The sequence below is a fragment of the Myxocyprinus asiaticus genome, chromosome 26 (assembly GCF_019703515.2).
Source record: "Myxocyprinus asiaticus isolate MX2 ecotype Aquarium Trade chromosome 26, UBuf_Myxa_2, whole genome shotgun sequence".
Classification (NCBI taxonomy): domain Eukaryota; kingdom Metazoa; phylum Chordata; class Actinopteri; order Cypriniformes; family Catostomidae; genus Myxocyprinus; species Myxocyprinus asiaticus.
In genome coordinates, this window is record NC_059369.1 from 1,973,235 (window position 1) to 1,996,193 (window position 22,959).

At 37.1% G+C, this 22,959-nt stretch overlaps 1 protein-coding gene across 7 annotated transcripts in view; it reads left to right on the forward strand.

Annotated features, from left to right (window-relative positions):
• The window catches only part of ppfia1 (PTPRF interacting protein alpha 1), a 127,419-nt gene that overhangs the window by 81,352 nt on the left and 23,108 nt on the right, over positions 1 to 22,959 (forward strand). For 3 of the 7 annotated variants that reach the window (XM_051656140.1, XM_051656141.1, XM_051656147.1), the window contains exons 17-23: positions 268 to 297; positions 2,736 to 2,860; positions 3,053 to 3,222; positions 3,738 to 3,828; positions 10,398 to 10,479; positions 11,243 to 11,443; positions 14,388 to 14,450. In XM_051656140.1, the coding sequence (XP_051512100.1) occupies positions 268 to 297; positions 2,736 to 2,860; positions 3,053 to 3,222; positions 3,738 to 3,828; positions 10,398 to 10,479; positions 11,243 to 11,443; positions 14,388 to 14,450 (762 nt within the window). Of the gene's footprint in view, positions 1 to 267; positions 298 to 2,735; positions 2,861 to 3,052; positions 3,223 to 3,737; positions 3,829 to 4,564; positions 4,577 to 10,397; positions 10,480 to 11,242; positions 11,444 to 14,387; positions 14,451 to 22,959 lie in introns of all 7 variants that reach the window. The other 4 variants (XM_051656145.1, XM_051656146.1, XM_051656139.1 and 1 more) reach the window with 3 other exon arrangements.

Consider the following 22,959-nt stretch of genomic DNA (forward strand, 5'->3'; position numbering starts at 1 on the left):
GTGTGTGTGTGTGTTCAGGGTAAACACACGTCATCTGTGTTCACATGTCTTTGCTCAGCATTAAACTGTCTGTCATGTGTAGTGTGTTTGATGTGTGTGTGTGATAGATAACTCTCTTCGACACATGACACAAGCTTTACTGCTTTTCTGATGCTGTTCTGAGGGTTACTAAATCTATTTCCTATTTGCCTGTGTTCTGTGCTTTTATTTTGAAATGCTACTAACTTCCTGTCTCTTCTCTTTCTCCACTGCTTGTGCTTCTAACAGCCTAGTGACTTACGGAAGCATCGTAGGAAGGTAATTTAGAGAAATCATAACATGTGTAACCCTTCTGTACCATCAGCTCATTTAGACAAGGTCTCAGATGTACTGGAGATATTTCAGTGCAGACATCTACTTTATTGTATTTACTGTGCGTGTTTGATGAATATTAACCCAGATCAACATCACTGTATTAATTTACTGACATATACAAACACTTCCCAAACAGATCAGCATAATGACATAAACACACATAAACACCATGTGCATTAGAGTTGTCATGTTACCAACATTTTTGTAGTTCAACACCAGTAAAATTTCTGCATTTTATAAAAATTGCAGCAAAAATCACAGCAAAAATGGATATGCTATTGAACAAAATTTTGAATGAAAACAAGTGCATGGTTCCTTTAAGTGTTTTTCAATTATGTAAACATTGCTTCATTTTTTTCCCCCAAGTTGTGCCCTATGAAACGTTTTAGATTTTCACAAATCTTGTTTTCCATTTTATATTTCTGAATTCTGTTCTGAAGTTTAATTTAACTTCCAGCATCAAAATGGTGTTTTTTAAACTGCAGTAAAATTATAATAGAACAATTGCTTTTCAACACACCATTGTATTTTTTTTATTTTTTTTTTATCAAATAAAGTGCTTCTGTAAAAATGTTCACAGCATAATCTAAATTTTAGAGTTATTTTTGCTTAAAGAAATGTTCTGGGTTCAGTAAAGTTAAGCATTGTAAGCTCAATTGAAAGCATTTGTGACATAATGTTGATTACCATAAAAATGTATTTCAACTTGTTCCTCCTTTTCTTTAAACAAAGCAAAAATCGAGGTTCCAGTGATGCACTTACAATGGAAGTCAATGGGGCCAATTTCTGAAAATGTAAATACTCAATATTTCAAAACTATAGCCACATGACATAAAGGATATGCATGTAGACATTGTTTTAGTGCGATAAAATCACAAACCGTTTCTGTGTAAAGTTATAGCCAGTTTTACAACTTTGTTACCATGACAATGTCAAAAAAACCTAAAACGACTGTAAAAATGACAATTTAAACAACTTTACAGCTCAAATCACACAAGTTTTAACAGAAGAATTAATGCCAGTTCTTTTTATAAAATTATAAGCTTCACATTTCTGCCTTTAAACCCTGCAAGTGCATCACTGTAACCTGGATTTTTGCTTTTTTAAAGAAAATGAGGAATGAGTCGAAATAAATTTTTGTGGTAATCAACATTATGCCACAAATGCTGTCGATTGAGCTGAACTTGTACTGAACCCGGAAAACATTTCTTTAAGTCTTTTTATCAAAAAGTGAATTTTTCTCATGGTCACGTGCGACGTGTCTCGCTCGCTCTGTCCCTCTCTATCTCCCACACACAGTGGGCGTGCAGACAGAGATGGGGGACTCGAGTGCAAATTTAGGTCTTGCATCTTGCTTGATTAAATGCAGAAAATAACTTGACTTTGACTTGGACCAATGACTTGAGACTCGACTTGGACTTAAAGTGGATGACTGCAGTGACATGAATTTTTTTCATGTTATGTGCTTTTATGATTAGTAATAAAAAGCTATTTAAAAATATTATTGTGACAACAATGAATTGATACAAAATATTTAACCGTCCTGGGGTTGTGTTAACGACGCTGTCATTTACCATTTTATTTTTATTTAAAAACAATGGATTTGGACCATTTGAACAAATGCTTGGCTTGAAATTAAATGTAGTTCTTTTCTTTTCTTTTTTTTCCATTTTAACCATCTTTACCTGGCCTTACTCTCTATGTCACTCCTGGGCATGATAATAAAGCACAAAAAAAAAGTCTCAGAACAAAAGGTCATGGCATGCCAGTTCTCCCAAATACTGTAATATACTTGAATATAAATGGGTCATGACATGATAAAAAAAAAAAAAATTTACAACGTGCCCTGACCTGACTTTCATGAAATATACCTTTATCCTGTGAACACATTTAAACTTTTCAAAGAAAAATTGCCTTCATAATATACTTGATCCTTGCCTTGATGGTATGCCTTGTGATTTATGTGTGCTTGTTTAGCCAAGAGCTGGAACAAAAATATGATGTTCGTGAAAATTTACTTGGGAGGGTAGAATTCACAAAGAATGTTGTCATTTAAATATGTTTTTGAACTAGGTGTTTGAAACCAGCTTAAAAAATACCAAAACCACTGCTGTAGAAAACGTGCACAATTGGACTTTTGACTCTTAATCTTACCGTTACTGAGATTAGATTACCCTTGTGAACATTTCTGTGTGTGCCAACTAGCCTTGGTGTACCCTATGTATCACTATATATATTGGCAAATGTGAGCAAAGTGAAAAATTGAGAAATTGCATTAACATAAGTCATGATTGTGATTTGAGTATTGTAATCTATTGAGAGCCTTAGTACCGTGAAGTGTGAGTGTTGTGTTCCCTGACAGTGCTGTATATTTTGTTTAGTGTGCACAAGATGATAAAGCCATGATCAGATGTGAGACGTCTCCCCCCTCCACCCCCTCCTCGATGAGACTTCATAAAGGAGCGCTGCACACTGCCAGTCACGAGGACATACGAGACATCAGGGGGTCAGTGCTCACAAACACACACACACACACACACACACACACACTTCTCATTCATGCTGAGGCTTTGAGGTATGTGTGTCTGTGATGCATGTATGAGTGTATCTGTGATTTGGGAATATGTAAGCAGCAGTAACAGCAGTCAGGACTCATGTGTGTGTGTGTGTGTGTGTGTGTGTGTGTGTGTGTGTTTAGTGCTGGTGTTCAGGATGGTATGGGCAGTAACCCCAGCAGCAGTAACAGCAGTCAGGATTCACTCAATAAAGGTGTGAAGAAGAAAAGCATCAAGTCCTCCATCGGCCGACTGTTTGCTAAGAAAGAGAAGAGCAGAGCCAATCCAGTGGGGAAAGAATCTGCCAGCACAGGTGCCAATAAACATTCATCTCTACACACATGATCCAGATATTACTACATTTCAGTAATACAGCTATATCTATGAACAAACCTGCCAAGAACATGTCCAAAATCTAAATAAAAATAAGACATTATGTTTTGCATAAAGTCTGTTTTTTGGACCAATACGATTTTTTGTATTGTGACATTTTCATGCCAATAAAGCACATTTACCCCAAATTCTCATTACTATAATATCTGTAACTATCTCTATTGATCAACCAAAACTCATGTTTGAGTGTAAGAGGGAGGCAGACTTGATTATTAACTTTTGATAATTATTATTATTATGTAATACCGGTAATTCTTTAATAAAGATCTTCTGTACATGACAAGAGAAACAACCTTATTCAAATGCACAAAATCCACTGGAGTTGTACTTGATGCGCTTTCACAGCTTTGCCGAAGTAATTGTTAGGAAAAGTAAAGTAAAACCAGTTGGTAAGTTTAGAAGCTGAAGTGTTTGTATTGGTTTGATCTGTGATAGTTGGTACACCTGATGGAGGAAGTGCTCAGGACTCCATGACACTCGCTAAACTCGGTGGCCCTGCTGACAAGAGCAGAAAACTGCAGAAAAAGTGAGTTAACATTTCAATAACACGGTCTTTCACTCTACTCTCTTCACCTACCTGACATACACACGAGTACGCACGAAAACAACAAACACCACATGAAGACACTCTCAGACAGCAGCATATTATACAGTAGAGTACTTTATAAATGTGACAGAACTGATTCTGCTTCAATTGCAGCTTTGTAGATTCCATAGTTTCATTCATCTTTAAAGAGGATATGTATTTAATAGTTACTTTATTCAAAAATGTAAGAAATAGTCAGACAGCTCCAGATACCCTCAGACATTGACTGGATTGTAGACTGATGCTTGAATTGAGGTTGGTAAAGTTAGATGTGAGCTTATTACGTATCAGAATGTGTTTCAGTTTATGTATTGAACAAATTAAGCTTACATCACTAACTATAAAAAAGATAATGAATTATCCATTCTTGCCATCATTTCCACATTCATTTCCACCCATTTCTGGCTCACAGTAATATGTCAGTGTGAAAATGTATATTGTTAAATGTTTAGCAGTAGATGCAGTGCAGTTTGTGTTTGACCGAGTCAGTCCTCTTTTCCACTGTGAACTATTTGTATTATGAAACATATACCAAGGAAAATCTCAACTGTGCCAGTTTTGTCTGGTACAGTTAGAGATCTGTTTGAGTGTACGTGTCACCATCACATCAGTCTTCCATTCATTGATTCTGGTTATTTTCTGCTCTCTTCTCACTACACTCATATGTCATTTGTAGCCCAAAATCAGGGTAAGTGGCCGCAGTGTGTCTGTATTTTGTTTGGACTAATGTTGGCATGAAAAAACTTCCTGCATGTCTCATGACTGTTTTTCATACACTGATCAGCCACAACATTAAAACCACCTGCCTAGTATCGTGTAGGTCCCCCTCGTGCCGCCAAAACTGCTCTGACCCATTGAGGCATGGACTCCACAAGACTTCTGAAGGTGTCCTGTGGTATCTGGCACCAACACGTTAACAGCAGATCCTTTAAGTCCTTTTGAGTTGCGAGGTGGAACCTCCATGGATCAGACTTGTTGGTTCAACACATCCCATAGATGCTCAATCGGATTGAGATCTGGGGAATTTGGAGGCCAAGTCAACACCTTGAACTCTTTGTCATGTTCTCAAACCATTCCTGAATAATTTTTGCAGTGTGGCAGGGCACATTATCCTGCTGAAAGAGGCCACTGCTGTCAGGCAATACCGTTGCCATGAAGGGGTGTACGTGGTCTGCAACAATCTTTAGGTAGGTGGTATGTGTCAAAGTAACATCCACATTAATGCCAGGACCCAAGGTTTCAAGCAGAACATTGCTCAGAGCATCACACTTCCGCCGGCCTGCCTTCTTCCCATGGTATATCCTGCTGCCATCTCTTCCCCGGGTAAACGACGCACACGCACCTGGCCGTCCATGTGATCTAATAGAAAACATGATTCATCAGACCAGGCAATCTTCTTCCATTGCTCCATGATCCAGTTCTGATGCTCACGTGCCCGTTGTAGGCACTTTCGGCAGTGGACAAGGATCAGCATGGGCACTCTGACCATTCTGCGGCTATGCAGCAAACTGCGATGCACTGTGTGTTCTGACACCTTTCTATCTTGGCCAGCATTAAGTTATCGGACCAGACAGGCTAACCTTTGCTCCCCAAGCGCATCATTGAGCCTTGTGCGCTCAGTTCACCGGTTGTCCTTCCTTGCACCACTTTTGGTTGGTACTAACCACTGCATACTGGGAACATCCCACAAGACCTGCCGTTTTGGAGATGCTCTGACCCAGTCGTCTAGCCTTCACAATTTGGCCCTTGTCAAATTCGCTCAGATCCTTATGCTTGCCCATTTTTCCTGCTTTCAACACATGAAATTCAAAAACTGACTGTTCACTTGCTACCTAATATATCCCACCCCTTGACAGGTGCCATTGTAACAAGATAATGAATGTTATTCACTTCACCTGTCAGTGGTTTTAATGTTGTGGCTGATCAGTGTATGCTTGCTAATGCGTTCTGCACTACTAACCATTTCTGCCCTCACCTTATCTCCAGCATAAACTCCAGCGACAGAGCCTTAAATTTGATACAGGCATCTACAGGTAGCAAAACAGTGCTGTAACCCTAGACCTGCAAAAAGTGTTTTTGATTTGTGGTGTTTTGTTGCATCAGACTTGGTGTGAACAGGTGCAAAATCGTTGGCAGTGCTGACACAGGCAGCTACATGCTGACGAGGGGTGTGGTTGACTGTGCAGTTGACCATTGCTAAGGGATAAAGCGGATACAATGGATACAAAACCGACCCACAGTAATGTTTATTATTGGGATTAGGGCTGTCACGATTATGAAATTTGGCTGACAATTAATTGCCAAACAAATCATTTTGATGGTGATGATTAATTGTCTTTTTTAAAGCTTTCACAATTATGACAAGTCATTGTATACACCTTATACACCTTATGAATTAATTTATTCGTATTTAACTTTTAGATTATTTCTTTTTAGGCTTTAAAAACGTATGAATAATATGAAAAATAATATTTTAAATATCAAAATACTTCCAAATACTTAAAATATCTGTATCTTTTTGTGGCCAACTTCAGTCTTGGTCCATTTTACATTTACACTGTTGTTTTTGGAACCAAGCCAATTTGAAGAATTATTATGTTTTATTTTATACAACAGTTACTTCCAGTCCTCGAATCTGATTTGACGAGAGGCGTTCCAAGAGTGCTAATAGCTCAGACAATCAGCACTGGGACACTTTATGTTTGTATCACTCCTTGTTGTACTCACTTGTGTTCATGATGTTCCAAACTAAAGTGAAAGAGCAGTGCAGTTTAGGGCTGCAGCTAACAACTATTTTGATAATCGACTAATCTAACAATTATTAGAATGATTATTCGACTGTTTGGGCGATTATTGCAATGATTAATCATTAGCTCTTAACCGACTTTTCAGCTTGTGCCCGAGTTAAAGTTTGTATTAAACATGCCTCTAAAAGACACTGAATTAAAGGGAGAAAAATACTTTTACATTTAATTCAGTAAAAAAAAAAATCACTTCAAAAAAATCCTCATTATCAAGTGTTTTGTCTTGTTTTCCATTTAAAATGGTCTAAAAATCCTTAAAACAAGACACATTTACTTAAGAAGCAACATATAAGATATTTAGACTTGCTTTCAGAGAATGTATCTTAAAGTGTTTTGTATTTAAGTGTATTTTTTTTATTTCTTAATGCTTCTGCCAGTGCATTTAAGACAAAATATACTTATATTCAAGATATATTCTCTGAAAACAAATCTAAATATCTTATATGCTGCTTCTCATGTGAATGTATCTTTTTATTTTATTTTATTTTTTATTTTTTAGATATTTTAAAATATTTGAATTTTTTTATATTCTTCTTATATTTATATAACATTCTCAGATAACACATTTGTCTTCTGCAGTATAGCTACTAAAGTAAATGTACATTGTTTTAAAGGAGTTTTAGATACTTATATTGGAAAACAAGCCAAAACAAATCGAAAACGTATTTTTTGCAGTGTAGAATTGGCTAAGACTACCCTCTTTCACCTTTTTGTTAACTTCGATCCATCATTAACTCGCAAAAAACAAACTCTCTCTTCTTAATAGAGCTGTGTATCGGCAATTTTCTTAATGATAAACACATATGCATTATGATTCACTATGTCACGAGCTATCACAAAATAATCTAGCTGCAGCAAGCGCATGCGAGGGATGAGCGTCCCCGTGCATCAGCCAGGATTCAGTTTCAACCTCTTCCCCCGTAGATCGGGTCACTTCACACGACTAATGGAAGCGGCACTAACCGCACAGAGAAATGTCAGTTTCGGAGTCTGTACTTATTTACATGACCTGCGTCCTTAGTATTTGAACATTAATAAGGGATGCATTAAAGATATAACAGCGGGGTGTTTCTTTTAAAGATGCGAGCATGCAGGTTTTGCTTAAGTGGAATGGCAGCTCCAGCTCCGCTTTATTTCCTTATTTTGTATTTTTTTTGTATATTATTCTCTCATACTTCGCGATCTACATCACCTGAAGCTGTTCGGAGAGTTTGGAGTGCATCTGGGCTGTGAGCCGTGTTTCCTCTCCTCAATCAGGCGTGAGCTGAAGTGCTCCTCTCGCACGGCATCATTAGTTTGATATGATCCCATCATATACCCGAGCTCAGGGCGCCCATTTGATACCCGAGTTGTGAGTTTGAGAGGACGAAGTAAGCTTTCAACGTAACGTTATCATGTTGTTATCCTGTCCGTGATCAGGTGTACAGAGAAGACGCAATGGAATGTGTGCGTCTCTAAGCTGCTTCATATTTGGAGCACGAGTAGCAGAGCTTGGGCCAACAAGCGTGCTCGCTTCGGTCTGATTATGGACTGTGGTCAATCTGATGAGTGATTCTGATCTCACCATGGTCTTCTGTGTAATAGTCCGCTCTCATATGGACTGCTGTCACAACCATGTGTGATTTTGAATGCGATCTCACCACAGAGCCCCTCTCATATCTGTTCTGCGAGTGCTGTTGAACTTGTGCCGGCTAGGAACCACTGTCATGTCCGTGTGCAATTTAGAATTTTCAGCTGTAATGCCAGCTCATACATGAGGCAGTGCAGTGATTGGATGGAAGAATTCCTTCTCATTAATAATGTGGAGAAACGCTCAGAATCGAATGACATATTAGTGTACTGTACTACAAATCACAACTTATACCCAGCTGATTTTTTTTTTAAAGATTTAAAATGTATTAATTTAAAGGTCAAGTGTTATAAATAGTGATCAAACTACACTAAGAGGACTTCCAAATGTGACAGTGATGAGAGGACACGACAAGGAAAAAACTATTTGTTCGCAATAGGGCTGGGCAATGTGTAAAACATACTTTATCAATAATCGCCTTAAAAAATATTGCGATATACGATTACATCGTCAACCCCCCTGCCGAGGTTCGGTGAATATTTTTGCTTTATTGATTTTGCTTTAAAAATGTAATTCATTTATTAAAACATGACAAACATTAACAAAAGACATTTCTAAATTCAAATTGCACTTTAAACTAAATGAAAAAAGCAATAAAATAACGAAGTGATCAAAAAATCTTATTTTCCTCCCCAAATTCAAACATTTACCACCTCCAACGGCTCCATTTGCCATCACGCAAGTATCCGTCAATGGCAACAGGTAGAAAATTACTAATAGCGTACAGATTAAGAACTAAAAACAATTATAAATGTAAAGATAATAATAATCATAATAATAAAGTCTAATAAGTTCCCTTGTGTTCCCAAAATAATGCTGCCAAATGTGTGTTCTTATCGAATTTGTGTTTGTATTGTGTTTTGAGAATAGAGTTAATGCTGCCTAAATAAAATGAAATAGAACTCAATTTTAGGTTCAAGGTGAACATGTCTTGTATTTTAATCACTTTCGTTTTTGTTTCTTTAAGAGAAAGATATTTATTACTGAACCTGCAGAGTTGCGTTCACAATGCATGTTAACTGCGAACTGGTCCATGGAAATAAAGCGACCCTAAACCTAACCTCCTGAGATGATCAGAGATCATTTGCAGCATTCTCATAGATGACATTATTCTTGCAAACAATTTTCAAATGAATGAAACAGAGAAAACTCTTTACATGCGCTTATTCCATGAGACAGGCTTGTGTTGCACGTGTCTGAACAAACAGCGAATCAGACACAAGCATTGAAGGTTTTTCTTTTGTCTATTCTTAAAAATATAAGACGTTTTACAGGTCGCCTGCCTGTTGCGGGTAGATGAGCAAAGCTACCCACGCATGAAATGCCTGCTTTTGGACGAACAGCTTGCAAACTGGATTCAGCCTCGTCGCATTTTGCGGGTGGCCAGGTGCTAGTTTCACACCCTGGGCTACTGTTTATTATACTTACTGACTTCCCAGATCCATGGTTTTGTCTTTTCCCAATATTGTCGATCATCGTCTGTCAACTGAGTGTCGCAATCGGCATCGGGATCTTTGTAAGATATCGTCAATATTCGATAACATCATCCTATCACCCAGCCCTAGTTCGCAAGTAAAAACTTACAAAGAAGATTCTGTGTCATTGATTTGGTGGTATTAAAAGTTGTAAGTTTTGACCTTTTCAAATAGTGCTGAATTTGCTTCAGGTGACCGTACCTGTAATACGTTTACTGCAAGTCGCTTAACAATTTAGAATGCAGACTTCACACATGTGGTGGTGCACTGCAAGTTTGTCGATTAATGGCCTAAACATCTCAATGTGTGTAAAAAGTGTGGGCTGAACACTTCTCTAGAAACTATGATCTAAAATGTTTTTATCTTTGACAATTCTTTGTTTTAAACATGTTTTCACCCTGTCTCTACCTCATAGCTGACTACTCTTTAATATCTTTGCATACTATATGTTTGTGTGATGTGGCTGGAACTGTGCCTGCAAAAGTCAGATGATACAGTATCTGTGATATCTGCTTCAAGTGCATGTTTTTGCTCCCATGAAACATCCGCTTTTCACATACATGTTAGTAATGTTCTTTTCCTGTTTCTTTTAATGTTCAGACATGAATTGCTTGAGGAGGCCTGTCGGCAGGGTTTGCCCTTCGCTCAGTGGGATGGACCCACTGTAGTGGTTTGGCTTGAGGTAGGTCAAATAATGGTATAGCTCAGTATACCTGTAAAATGTAAAGTTGTGTTTCCCCTGTTTGTGCTGTCTAACAACGGGGTCATGATTTCTATGTGTATTATTATTATAAAAAATTTTCTTTTTTTTTTTTTTTGCTAATTGCCAAGCAAAAAGAAATAGTAATAGTTGAATATTTTTAAATGTTTAAAATGATGTACACTCACATGAGATAAATACTCTAAGTCATATTAGTCTTAAGAAAAAGCTGCTTAATCCCAGATATTGTGATTCATTTCGTATTATGACTCATGTAGCGCAATATGTATTGTATCGTGAGGTAGCTGACAATACCCAGCCCTGCTAGCTAAGTCATCAAATTCAACGTCACTATCATGTAAACACACCAGTAAGTCCCACCCACAGTGATGTGGTATTGGCTTACAATTCAAAAGAGGATTGCTGATTCATTTGTGTTTGGTACAAGAAGAGCATAATGATGAGGATGTGAAATCACAAATGTATGTAGTGCTACTTAATGGCAGAATCATGTAGAGATTAGGGCATTGCAAATAAATATTAAATGTGGACTTTGCTTTTCCATTTGAAATTTCATACACAAAAATGAAAACACAAATACACAACTTGCAATTATCTTTGTTGTTTTGCAAATTATGAATCCCCCAATAGGAGTTTTGTCCAGAATCTGCCTTCGTAGTTTCTCTTTTGACAACTCAAAATCTTTCATTGTCATTGACCAGTCATCTTTGTTTTTTCTGAACAGCTATGGGTGGGTATGCCCGCATGGTATGTTGCAGCCTGCCGTGCTAATGTGAAGAGTGGTGCCATCATGTCGGCCCTGTCAGACACAGAAATCCAGCGTGAGATTGGCATCAGTAACCCTCTTCATCGCCTCAAGCTGCGTCTAGCTATTCAGGAGATAATGTCACTTACCAGCCCTTCAGCGCCACCTACCTCGAGAACGGTAGGACACGTCTCACAAGCACATACATTCACACCTGCCCACCTGATTGTGTGATCAGAAACCTGACCCTGTCTGGTCACTGTGAAGTAATAAGGAACTAGGATAGATAGTTTAAGCGTTTGTTTGGCACATTTGAGCGCAGATTATTTTGTTGCTCATTAATCATAACAAATGTTGTTTACATGTAGAGGGCATAAATGCTCAGTCTAATTCTAAGGGTCAGAGAGAGGGTGGAAAATGATCATGAAAACTTAGTTTACTAGTGTTTTTGGTGCAAGAAAATTTAAATAACATAAGTAGACTTTCAGAGAAAATTAACATTTATTACGTGACTCCTGTAAACATGGTAGGGATCATTAGGACTGCTGATTTGTCTGCAGTATAATGCCATATAACAGAAGTAGATTTCATGAACACTTTCCTGATCAGCATTCATGAACATCACTGGACCTTTGAATTTTTGATGCGTGACAAGTGAAGTAAATGTAAAAGAAATGTCCAACACATTAGTTCTGGAAATAATTTTTAGTGCAATATCCCATCAAGCACCGCTCAGGACTAGGGCTGGTTATTGATAAAGATTTCTCAATTTGATTCCGTTTCACAAGCTCTCTCTTCGACTCGATTGCAGTTCGATTCCGGTTCCATTGGGTATATTTGATTTATAATATTCATTTTACTTATTCTCTCAGCTAATACTGTTAATTATACAGGGGACCTTCTAACTTGGTAAGTTATGAAAATATAATTTTTACAAAGAAAATGTTATAATTTGTTCATTATTTTAGCTTTAATTTTTTTAAATGTACAAATAAAATATTGGAACAGATATGAGGGGCTCCCTAGTGATATCGCATTACAGCAGAGAATTCAAAATCACATGCTGACTTTACAAAAAAATTATTAGATCAATATATTATGTCTTTATTGCATATATTATATTGCATATGTATTTTTTTTATACATTTTAGATGCATAATTTGACTCTTTACACGTATTTGCATATATACAGTGCTAAATGGTAACAAGTGCTTAAATGAGAGGGGGTCTGGGTAGCTCAGCGAGTATTGATGCTGACTACCACCACTGGAGTCGCGAGTTCGAATCCTGGGTGTGCTGAGTGACTCCAGCCAGGTCTCCTAAACAACCAAATTGGCCCAGTTGCTAGGGAGGGTAGAGTCACATGGGGTAACCTCCTCGTGGTCGCGATTAGTGATTCTCGCTCTCAGTGGGGTGTGTGGTAAGTTGTGCATGGATCGCGGAGAATATCATGAGCCTCCACATGCGGAGTCTCTGCGGTGTCATGTACAACGAGCCACGTGATAAGATGCACGGATTGACCGTCTCAAAAGCAGAGGCAACTGAGACTTGTCCTCCGCCACCCGGATTGAGGTGAGTAACCGCGCTACCACAAGGACCTACTAAGTAGTGGGAATTGGGCATTCCAAACTGGGGATAAAAGGGGACCGTCTCACAGAAGTGTTTTGGTTGAGCGCAAATTGAGAAGAGTGGAGAGTGGATGTGAGAGTAGGAATAATGTGACCTATTTCCAATGTAAATATTTTTGTTATTTTTGATGAGCAACTGAGTGTAAAGAACAGAAAGGGTATTAAAAGAGACATTATTCAATGATAAATGGATTGTGTGGATCTCGTCTTTGGGGACACATTACACGGAACGAGTCAAACCAAACTTTTACTCTCAACACGCAGTGAAAAGATCTCGCTGTTGAACCTATTCACCACTAAACAACTTAATCACTGGTGAGTGAAATCTGAACATTAACCAACTAGTGGCTAATCACAGACATTTGAAATTTGGTCAGTTATGTGAATGTTTTACTCACGTTGTTGAGGGTTGCGTGTAGAGTGAAAGATCATCTTAGGATTTTAAGAATCAATAATTTGATCAAATGAAGGTCTTGATTAATAGGAAAATCGATATTTTTACCCAGCCCTGCTCAAGACATACAACATTCCAAGAGGGGTTGAATTTTGGAAGCAAAGTATGACCCTGCTCCTAATTTCATCACTGATATGAATGTTTTGAGTAATTCTGTTACTCTGCCCATCCCAAATTTACTCTTGAAATTATTTGCATTCCTGCTTGCTGAAATGTGATTTAGACTTCCATCAATGCTTATGGTGCGTTCACGTCATGTCGGAATTACCGTAATTACGAGATTCCTACTTGTAATTACAATTTGTAAACTCTGAATTCTATGAAAGCTCAGCCTTGACATTCGTGACGTCATGTGAAAAGAATCAATATGGCAGCGGCCTCAACAGTTAAAGGTAGTGAACATATATCTGTTTAATTTGCTATTTTATTATGCCATTAATGCCTGGAGCATTTCTTTTTACTCTTAAACATTTTGAAAAAGCATATAGAGGTGAATTAATGAAGTGAAACATTTTACTGTTAACAACAACAAGGCCATTATGGCAGTATAATGTTGCCATAGAAACAAATACATTTCGAGGTCTGAAGACGTGAATGGCTCTGAGTAGGACCATTCAAGTTCCCATCTCGTAATTACAGTAAATCTGACATGACATGAACGCACCATTAATATTAAATAATTTTTACAACATGCGCAAGTTTTATTGCCATATTGATACTTAATGGTTTAAACAATCAGGGTGGCTGACGTAAAGAGTGTGAACTGTGTTTTTTGTGGAATGTCCTTAATCGGCTAAACTCAACCCAACACTTTCTGTTGGTGTAAACCACACACACACATATGCTACTGTGTTTTTACTGTGGTACACACCTGTCCATTCTTGTCTCTTCTCTCACACACTAACAGCTGAAGGGATTTATTCTAACAGGTTTTACTAATACTCTTTCTGTTAATAACACATTTTCCTCCTGTCCTAATGTTTCTTTCCCTCAACTCTCACTCTTGGATTTTTGTCACTCACACGGGTCATGTGATTTGTAGTCTTCTGGAAATATCTGGGTCACTCATGAGGAGATGGAGAGTTTGGCCAGCACACCACTCACGGTCAGTCACTGCACGAGTCAGCTTCACAGTCTGCTTAAATACTTTTGTCCTTGTGCGTCACTGGATTTGTGCTTGATTTATGTCATCTGCATGCAGCTTTCTGTTTGTGATGTGCAATGGATGAATCTCACAAAAACATATCCAGCTCATACTTCACATTATATTCACAGTATATATTGGTCAGTGATGGATTAGGATATTTTTAAGGGCTGTTTTAAACATATATAATATAATCAGATTTCATTTATGGCTATTTAAAAAATATATAGTATAATCGATCAAATATTTTAAGTGTTTTGTACTCAAAATGTTAATTAAAACTTGAAATTAAATTAGTTTGATGTGTTTTTAACAAGTTAATTTGTTTTTTCCCCTTAAAAAGTAATTATGGGACAGTAATATTTACTTAAAATTATATATTACCCTACCATGCGCAATATTTTAAAAGATTATTAGTAGTAAAGTGAAGTTTTAATGTGAAAATTGTGTGAAAATTAATTTGCACTTTGTTTTCTTATGTCTGTAAGTAATATTTTCATATTTATCTTTTTTAGCAGTTTCTCTGGTTATTGTGAAATTTGCTGATCTATTTTTACTTTAAAATCCATAATGTATGCAAAAAGTATAACAAAAGGCTCTACTTCTGCATATTGAATCAATGATTAATATTTCAGACAAATTAAATACCTAATTTCGATTGTAATGTTTTACTGCCATAACTGGTTGCATCACATGATGTATGGTTGCACCAAATGATGACAAAACTGTGTGAGATTAAAAAAACACAACACAATCAATTCCATGAAAGAAACAGAATGCAGTACTTTTAATGCTTATTGAAAGCCCTATAAACAAACAAAATAAAATCTTTTATTCACTTAAAACTTATTTGAAACATTTTATAACAGTTCAGTGGAGGTCATGCATTTCATTAATGTATGTCATTCAGTTGTAATTAGGGGTGTAATGGTTCACTCATCTCATGATTCGGTTTGGTTCATGATACTGAGCTCACGGTTCGGTTCAGTTTGCGATTTTTCAACTATGCCTGAATCAAGAAAAGTTAAGTCGTCATTTTTATTGTATAGCACTTTTCACAACACACATCATTTCAAAGCAGCTTTACAGAAAATCATGTATTAATAGAAAATGAAACTGTAATATCTATAAAGTCTTAGAGTCATCATTGTGTAGTTTTATTAAATATGATTGCAAATTGTGTATAAATATAAATAATTAAACAATAACTGTATTTAAAACCCCAGTGAGCAAGCCGAAGGTGACTGCGGCAAGGAACACAAAACTCCATAAGATGTTGGTTAATGGAGAAAAATAACCTTGGGAGAAACCAGGCTCACTGTGGGGGCCAGTTCCCCTCTGGCTAACATCATGAATATAATGCCAATATTAATTTTTGTGTGTTAAGTCATGGTTTAAAATTAGTAAACTTAGTGTTAAGGGTCAGTGTTTAAACAAAGATTTGTATGAACTGTAAGATTAATGACTAATGTCTTTGAAGTCCATCCTGTATTTACTGCAGAAGTTCACATAGATGCATTGTCCTTTGTTAGTTGGCTGTTGAAGGCTTTTGTTGGCAATTAATTGATAGTCTATGTATTCCATTTTAAGAGTGTAGTCCATCATTAGACCAAAGTGATGCAGGCAGAGATCAGTGAGGTGCATTGCAGTTCAACCAGCAGGTCATTTCGGTGAGGTCTATCGTATGAATCCCGAGGTTGTGACAGGGAAACAAATAGAATAATATTAGCGTAGATGCCATACATTTTTTTTTGCAGTTATAGATCATGATAAATGTTTCTGGTTCCGGCAGATCTAACCAAAGCAGCCTTATTGTGAGTTGATGGATAAATTAGGTGTATGCCCGGCTAAATAGATGAGTCTTTAGTCTAGACTTAAACTGAGTGAGTGTGTCTGTGTCCCGAACAGTGTTAGAGAGACTATCACATAGTAAAGGAGCCAAATAGGAAAAGGATCTACCTCCTTTTGTGGATTTTGATATTCTAGGAACTATTAACAGGCCAGAATTTTGCAATCATAATGAACGTGATGGAATATAGCATGTCAGAAGGTCACTTAAGTACTGTGGAGCTAGACCATGCAAAGCTTTGTACATTGTTAACAAAATTGTAAAAATAATATGAAATTTAACAGGTAGCCAATGTAACAACGATAAAATGGGGCTAAAATGATCATATTTCTTGGTTTTTATCAGCACTCTGGCTGCTGCATTTTGAACAAATTGAAGTTCATTTATTGAACTTGCTGGACATCCTCCCAGTAATGCATTACAATAATCTAGTCTTGAGGTCATGAATGCATGAATTAGTTTTTCGGCATCAGCAACAGAGAGCATGTGTCGTAACTTGGCAGTATTTCTGAGGTGGAAGAATACTGTTCTACAAACATTGGAAATTTGAATTTCAAAGGACAGATTGGTATCAAATAAAACACCAAAGTTCTCCACTGTAGAAGAGGATGAAACAGTACTTTCATCGAGAGTCAAATAATATTTTAGCAGCTTATTTTTTTAAGAGGTTTTTGGTGCAATAATTAGTACATCTGTATTAAGTAGAAGCAAATTTCTGGCCATCCAATCTTTGATTTCAGTGATGCACTCTGCTACTTTGAAGAATTGTGAAATTTCGTCGGGTTTCAAAGAAATATAAAGTTAGGTATCGTCAGCATGACTGGAAACTTATTCCACGATTCCTGATAATATCTCCCAGGGGAAGCATATACAAGGAGAAAAGCAGAGGCCCTAAAACTGATGCCTGTGTCACTCCATACCTAACTTTTGTTTGATTTGATAATTCCTCGTTTACACAGACAAAGTGGTAGCAGTCTGCTAAATGGGACCTAAACCAAGCTAATGCAAGTCCACAAATGCCAACATAATTCTACAGCCTATTTAAGAGAATGACATGATCTATGGTGTCAAAGGCAGCACTAAGATCTAAAAGCACTAGAAGAGAAATGCAGCCGCGTTCAGATGATAAGAGCAAGTAATTTGTAACTCTGATAAGTGCAGTCTCTGTACTGTGAGGGGGCCAAAATCCTGACTGAAATTGTTCATATATACTATTTCTCTGTAGAAATGAACATAGTTGGGAGGACACTACCTTATCTAGTATTTTCAACATAAACGGGAGATTTGAATTACAATTAGCCAATTCTCCAGGATCAAGCTGTGGCTTCTTAATAAGCAGTTTGATAACTGCCATTTTAAAGTTTCTTGGGACATGTCCTAAGGATAGCGAGGAGTTAATAATACTAAGAAGAGGTTCTGAGATTACAGGGAATACCTCTTTTAAGAGCTTAGTTGGTATTGGATCTAACATACATGTTGTGGCTTTTGATCTTTTGATAAGTTTTGTTAGCTCTTTATGACCTATGAAAGTGAAGGATTGAAGTTGCAAATTATTGAAAATTATGAGACACTGTTTTCTGAGGTACTGTGACAGGCGATTGCATAATTCCAATTTTATTTCTGATGATTTCAATTTTATCAGTAAAGAAATTCATTAAGTAATTTCTGTTGTGCTGTGACGGAATGTCTGGTTTAGTTAAGGCTTTATTCCTAACCAATGTAGCCACAGTACTGAATAAACACTTAGGATTGTTGTGGTTATTTTCTATGAGTTTGCTAAAATATGCTGACCTGGCAGCTTTTAGTGCCTGTCTGTAGCTACAGACACTATCCTTCCATGCACTGTGAAAACCTCTAATTTTGTATTCTTCCACTTTCACTCCATTTTTCGAGCTGCTCTCTTGAGAGCATGAGTGTAATCATTGTACCATGGTGCGAACGGTGACACTATCAAGAGTGCTAGAGAAGACTGTATATTTTCTGTTATTACATCAAGTTCTTCTAGACTTTTTGGCTAACTGAGTATATGAGATAAACCTGGAAGATTATTAGTGAAGCTATCTTTAGTGGTCGAAAGAATAGTTCTACCTGAACGATAGCTTGGTGTAGATTGAGTAACGTTAGCTGATTGAAGCGTACAAGAGACGAGGTAATGATCTGAGATGTCATCGTTCTGCGGCAGAATTTCTATAGTATCAACATCAACTAGAATTAAATCTAGTTTATGATTATGGTAATGAGTTGGTCCTGTCATATTTTGTCTGACTCCAAGAGAGTTGAGAATATCGATAAATGCTAATCCCAGTGTGTCATTTTCATTATCTATGTGAATGTTGAAGTTAAACAGTTAAATCTCTATCCATAAAAACTACTAGATCTGATAGAAAATTTGCAAATTCACCAAGGAAATCAGAATACAGCCTGTGTGATCTATATACTGTAGCAAGGGCAAAAGACAATAGAGACTTTTTATTTGTATCTGACGGTGATCTGACACATTAAGCATTATTAGTTCAAAAGACTTAAACCTATATCCTGTCCTATGAGTAACACCAAAAACTTCACTGTAAATTGCAGCAACACCTCCTCCTCGGCCCTTCAGACGATGCTCATTTTTATAACAACCTGGGGGAGTAGATCATTTAAACTAATATATTCATCCAGTTTAAGCCGGGTTTCAGTCAAACAGAGCGCATCCAAACTATGATCTGTAATAATTTCATTTACAATTAGTGCTTTGGTTGAAAGATATCTAATGTTTAGTAGCCCTACCTTTATAAGATGTTAATCTTCAATTGTTTTGTTATTTTCAAGTTTTACCTTCATAACATTTTTTCTAAATGATTTAGTGAACGGTTTATGTTTGGTAGTTCGGGGAACAGACAAAGTCTCTGTGATATCTAGGTGATACAGTCTCTATGTGTTGTAGTTTATGTGACCTGTGTGACGTCTCAAGGCAGCTAGCAGATGTTTGGAATAGCCAGTTTGTCTGCTTCCTGACCTGGGCCCCAGTTAGTGAAATAATACTATTCACTATTAAAACTATGAGCCAAATTACTAGAGAGGAGAGTGGCACCTTCCCTGGAGGGATGGAGTCCTTCTCTCTTTAGCAGGTAAGGTCTACCCCTAAAACTCTTCTAGTTGTCTATAAATCCTATGCTATACTCCAGACACCACATCCAGATATCCAGACATTCAGTGACACTAATCTACTATAAACCTCGTCACCACGACGAGCAGGGAGGGGGCCAGAGCATATTACAGTGTCTGACATCGTTTTTGCAAGTTTACACACCTCTTTTAACATTATATCTAGTGATCTCTGACTGGTGAAGCCGGACATCATTAGTGCCGACATGAATAGCAATTTTAGAAAATCTACGTTTAGCATTAGCGCACTTGTATATTTGATCTGATGTCAGATGCCTGATCCCCCAAAATGCATTTAATAACAGTGGCTGGAGTCTCTATTTCCACATTCCTTATGATATAATCTCCTATAACAAGGGCAATTTCAACATGATTCTCAGTGGGTGCATCACTGAGTGGGGAGAATTGATTGGAAACCCTAACAGGAACGGGAGAGTGGTGTCGCTTTGCTGAGCGAGTATGCCGCCGAGACGTCACCCAAATGCCCTGCTGTGGGGGCTCTATAGTCCGAACCAAAATGTATGTGTTGCTCGCTGTTCTACCCGCCCCCGAAACAGTATCTACCGGCTTCTCTTTCTCACTGACTCCACTAGCGTTCGGGTGCGTGCCTCTAACTCATTAACCTTCTCCGTCAACCTGACTAATTCCTTACATTTATCACATGTGAATCCCTCACTGCTGACGGAAGAAGCTGTAATAAACATGTGGAATATAATGCAGGAAGCAATAATATGAGTGGATGCCATGACTTACCGCAATTGTTTGTTGTTGTTAGGGTTGCTCTTCAGCGGCGAGGGTTTGAGATCGATATGAATAATAATAATATTTATTATTATTACTTTAAAGACATACGCTACCGGTCAAAATTTTGAAACACTTGACCGAAATGTTTCCTATGATCTTAAAAATCTTTTGATCTGAAGGCGTATGCTTAAATGTTTGAAATTAGTTTTGTAGACAAAAATATAATTGTGCCATCATATTAATTTATTTCATTATAAAACTAAAATTGAATTAAAAAAAAAAGTTTTTGAAATTGATGACTTGGACCAAATAATAAAGAAAAGCAGCCAATAAGTGCCCAACATAGATGGGAACTCCTTCAAAACTGTTTAAAAAGCATCCCAGGGTGATACCTCGAGAAAATGTCAAGAGTACATGTCTGCAAATTCTAGGCAAAGAGTGGCCACTTTGAAGATGCTAAAATATAACATAGTTTTGATTTATTTTGGGTTTTATTTAGTCACAACATAATTCCCATAGTTCCATTTGTGTTATTCCATAGTTTTGATGACTTTACTATTATTCTAAATGTGAAAAACTTTTGACCGGTAGTGTATGCAAAAATGTTTACATTTATCACTTTTATTAAAAGTGCTATATGATCCATCAAGATGCACCTGGGGTTAAAAATCAGCCTAGAACAGGGCAATGGTGACACCTAGTGGAAATATTAGCTAATAATTAGCTTTGCTGAAAATATGGAATAATGTTAGATGCTGCTGCTTACACACTCTGCCCCTGATTACATGAATTTAAAATATTTTAAATTAAAGCTGTATTTTCAAAAATAATTTTGTCTCTGAGTAGCTTATATCTAAATATTATTTTCAAAAATACATATTTAATGGACATGCATGTTATCCAGTTAAATAATGTCCCTACTTAAAACCCTACTTAAATGTGTTGATGAAAGCAAATCAGACAGGGCATTTGACATAGCATAGCATCATTACACATATTCAGCATTATATATTGTAGATTAATATGGCACTGTCATTGGTTTCAGGACTCACAACCACATCACTGAACTGGTTGTCAGTCACGTCATTTAATATGAGAGAGCCACACTGCACTGTACACGTGTGTGTCTTGTGTGTTTCATAATCTCACGGAGACGGAGATATTATCTGCTTGTCATCTGAAGATTCAACAGCTGTTTACCACCGGCTGCTCACGGGGGCACGAGCCGCGCAACACAAAAGCTGTGCTCTGCGCACAGCTAAAAAGCATTCAAAGCTTAAGTTTAATTATGATCTGATGTATGAACTCGCGCCTCCACTGGACTTATTTAATAACGGGGCTTACATTTTGATGAGACATGCCTGTGTTATGGACGTCGCCATCTTTGATATTTACTTTAGTCACTGCCAGTATGGTTACTGCTGTGAGAATATGGGCTTGACTTCAGTTGTTCATTCATACAGACAGTATTCGAACTGCTACTGTAAACTGTTGTATGAACAGGACGTTTCAAGACTCAAACCTGTAAGTAAATATGGTTGTCAATCCCAAACACTGACTGTGAACGTAGCCTAATTTTCTCTCGTGCATCAGACGGACATCAGATCCCTCCCGGCTAAAAAGACTCTTCTCTCTCCCGCACCCTGTACATTGGCTTACAAGGTTTCACTTTCAGTTCTTGCAGATTCAACTAGTAATCGCATTTTAGAGCTCCTTGTGTGCATTGAAGCGATTTCCACATGTATGGCCTTGTTACGTAGACGTAGGACGTCACGCTTGTTAAATAATAATAAATACAAAAATCTCCACGATGCGTGTCATCACATTTTTTAACCTCAATGTATCATGCCACGATACACCGTTACACCCCTTGTAATTAATCTGAAGTATTTCATAAAAAAATGTCACATCATTGATTCTTGTTTCATGATGTCATGAGGTTTGGTCATCACATGCACAAGAACCAATGTGGTTTGATGTTATTGACATGTCATCAAATTGGATTTGCGTTGTTTACATGAGTTTACAATAACTTAATTTGATTTGAATTGATTTGAGAGTGCATAACTTCCATTTTGTGTCCTTTAAAAGACTTTGAATATGATGCACAACTTGCATGGACTTCTTTTATGACACTTTTGGGTGCTTAAAAACCTTAAAAGCTTTAAAGTGCAACAGTTTCAACTGCTGTTGTATGGAAATGAGGAACTGCAACATTTTTAAAAACATATTTTGTGTTCCACGGAAGAAATTCATTTTTTGGCAAACTATCCATTTAAGTTGAAAATTAATCAATAAGATGAGAATGAGGCAATGGAGGTATTTCTCTAACCCAGGGAATTCATGTGTTTTGCCCAGTCTTGGCTGGGCTTGGATTGAGTGGGCCTGTTGAATAGGTCATTAGTAGTGGAAACAGGACATGTTCTAGGTACAAAAAAAGTGGAAATTTGAATTTTTGGTGGCCTATAAAGTTTGAGTGACACTCCATACTTGGGCTGGTGACATTTATACAATGTCTACAAATTTAATAACTTTCCTCCAAACAGTTCTAGGGGCTGTCATAGACTCCCATCCAGATAAATAATCATAAGTTCAAAATTCATATATATAAAAGAAAAATAAATATTGAATGAATAAACTAAAATGAATATATATGACTTCTGAGTTAGACATGGAAGTATATATAAAAAAATAAATAAAAAAAAAAACAGGACATATTTCCATTAT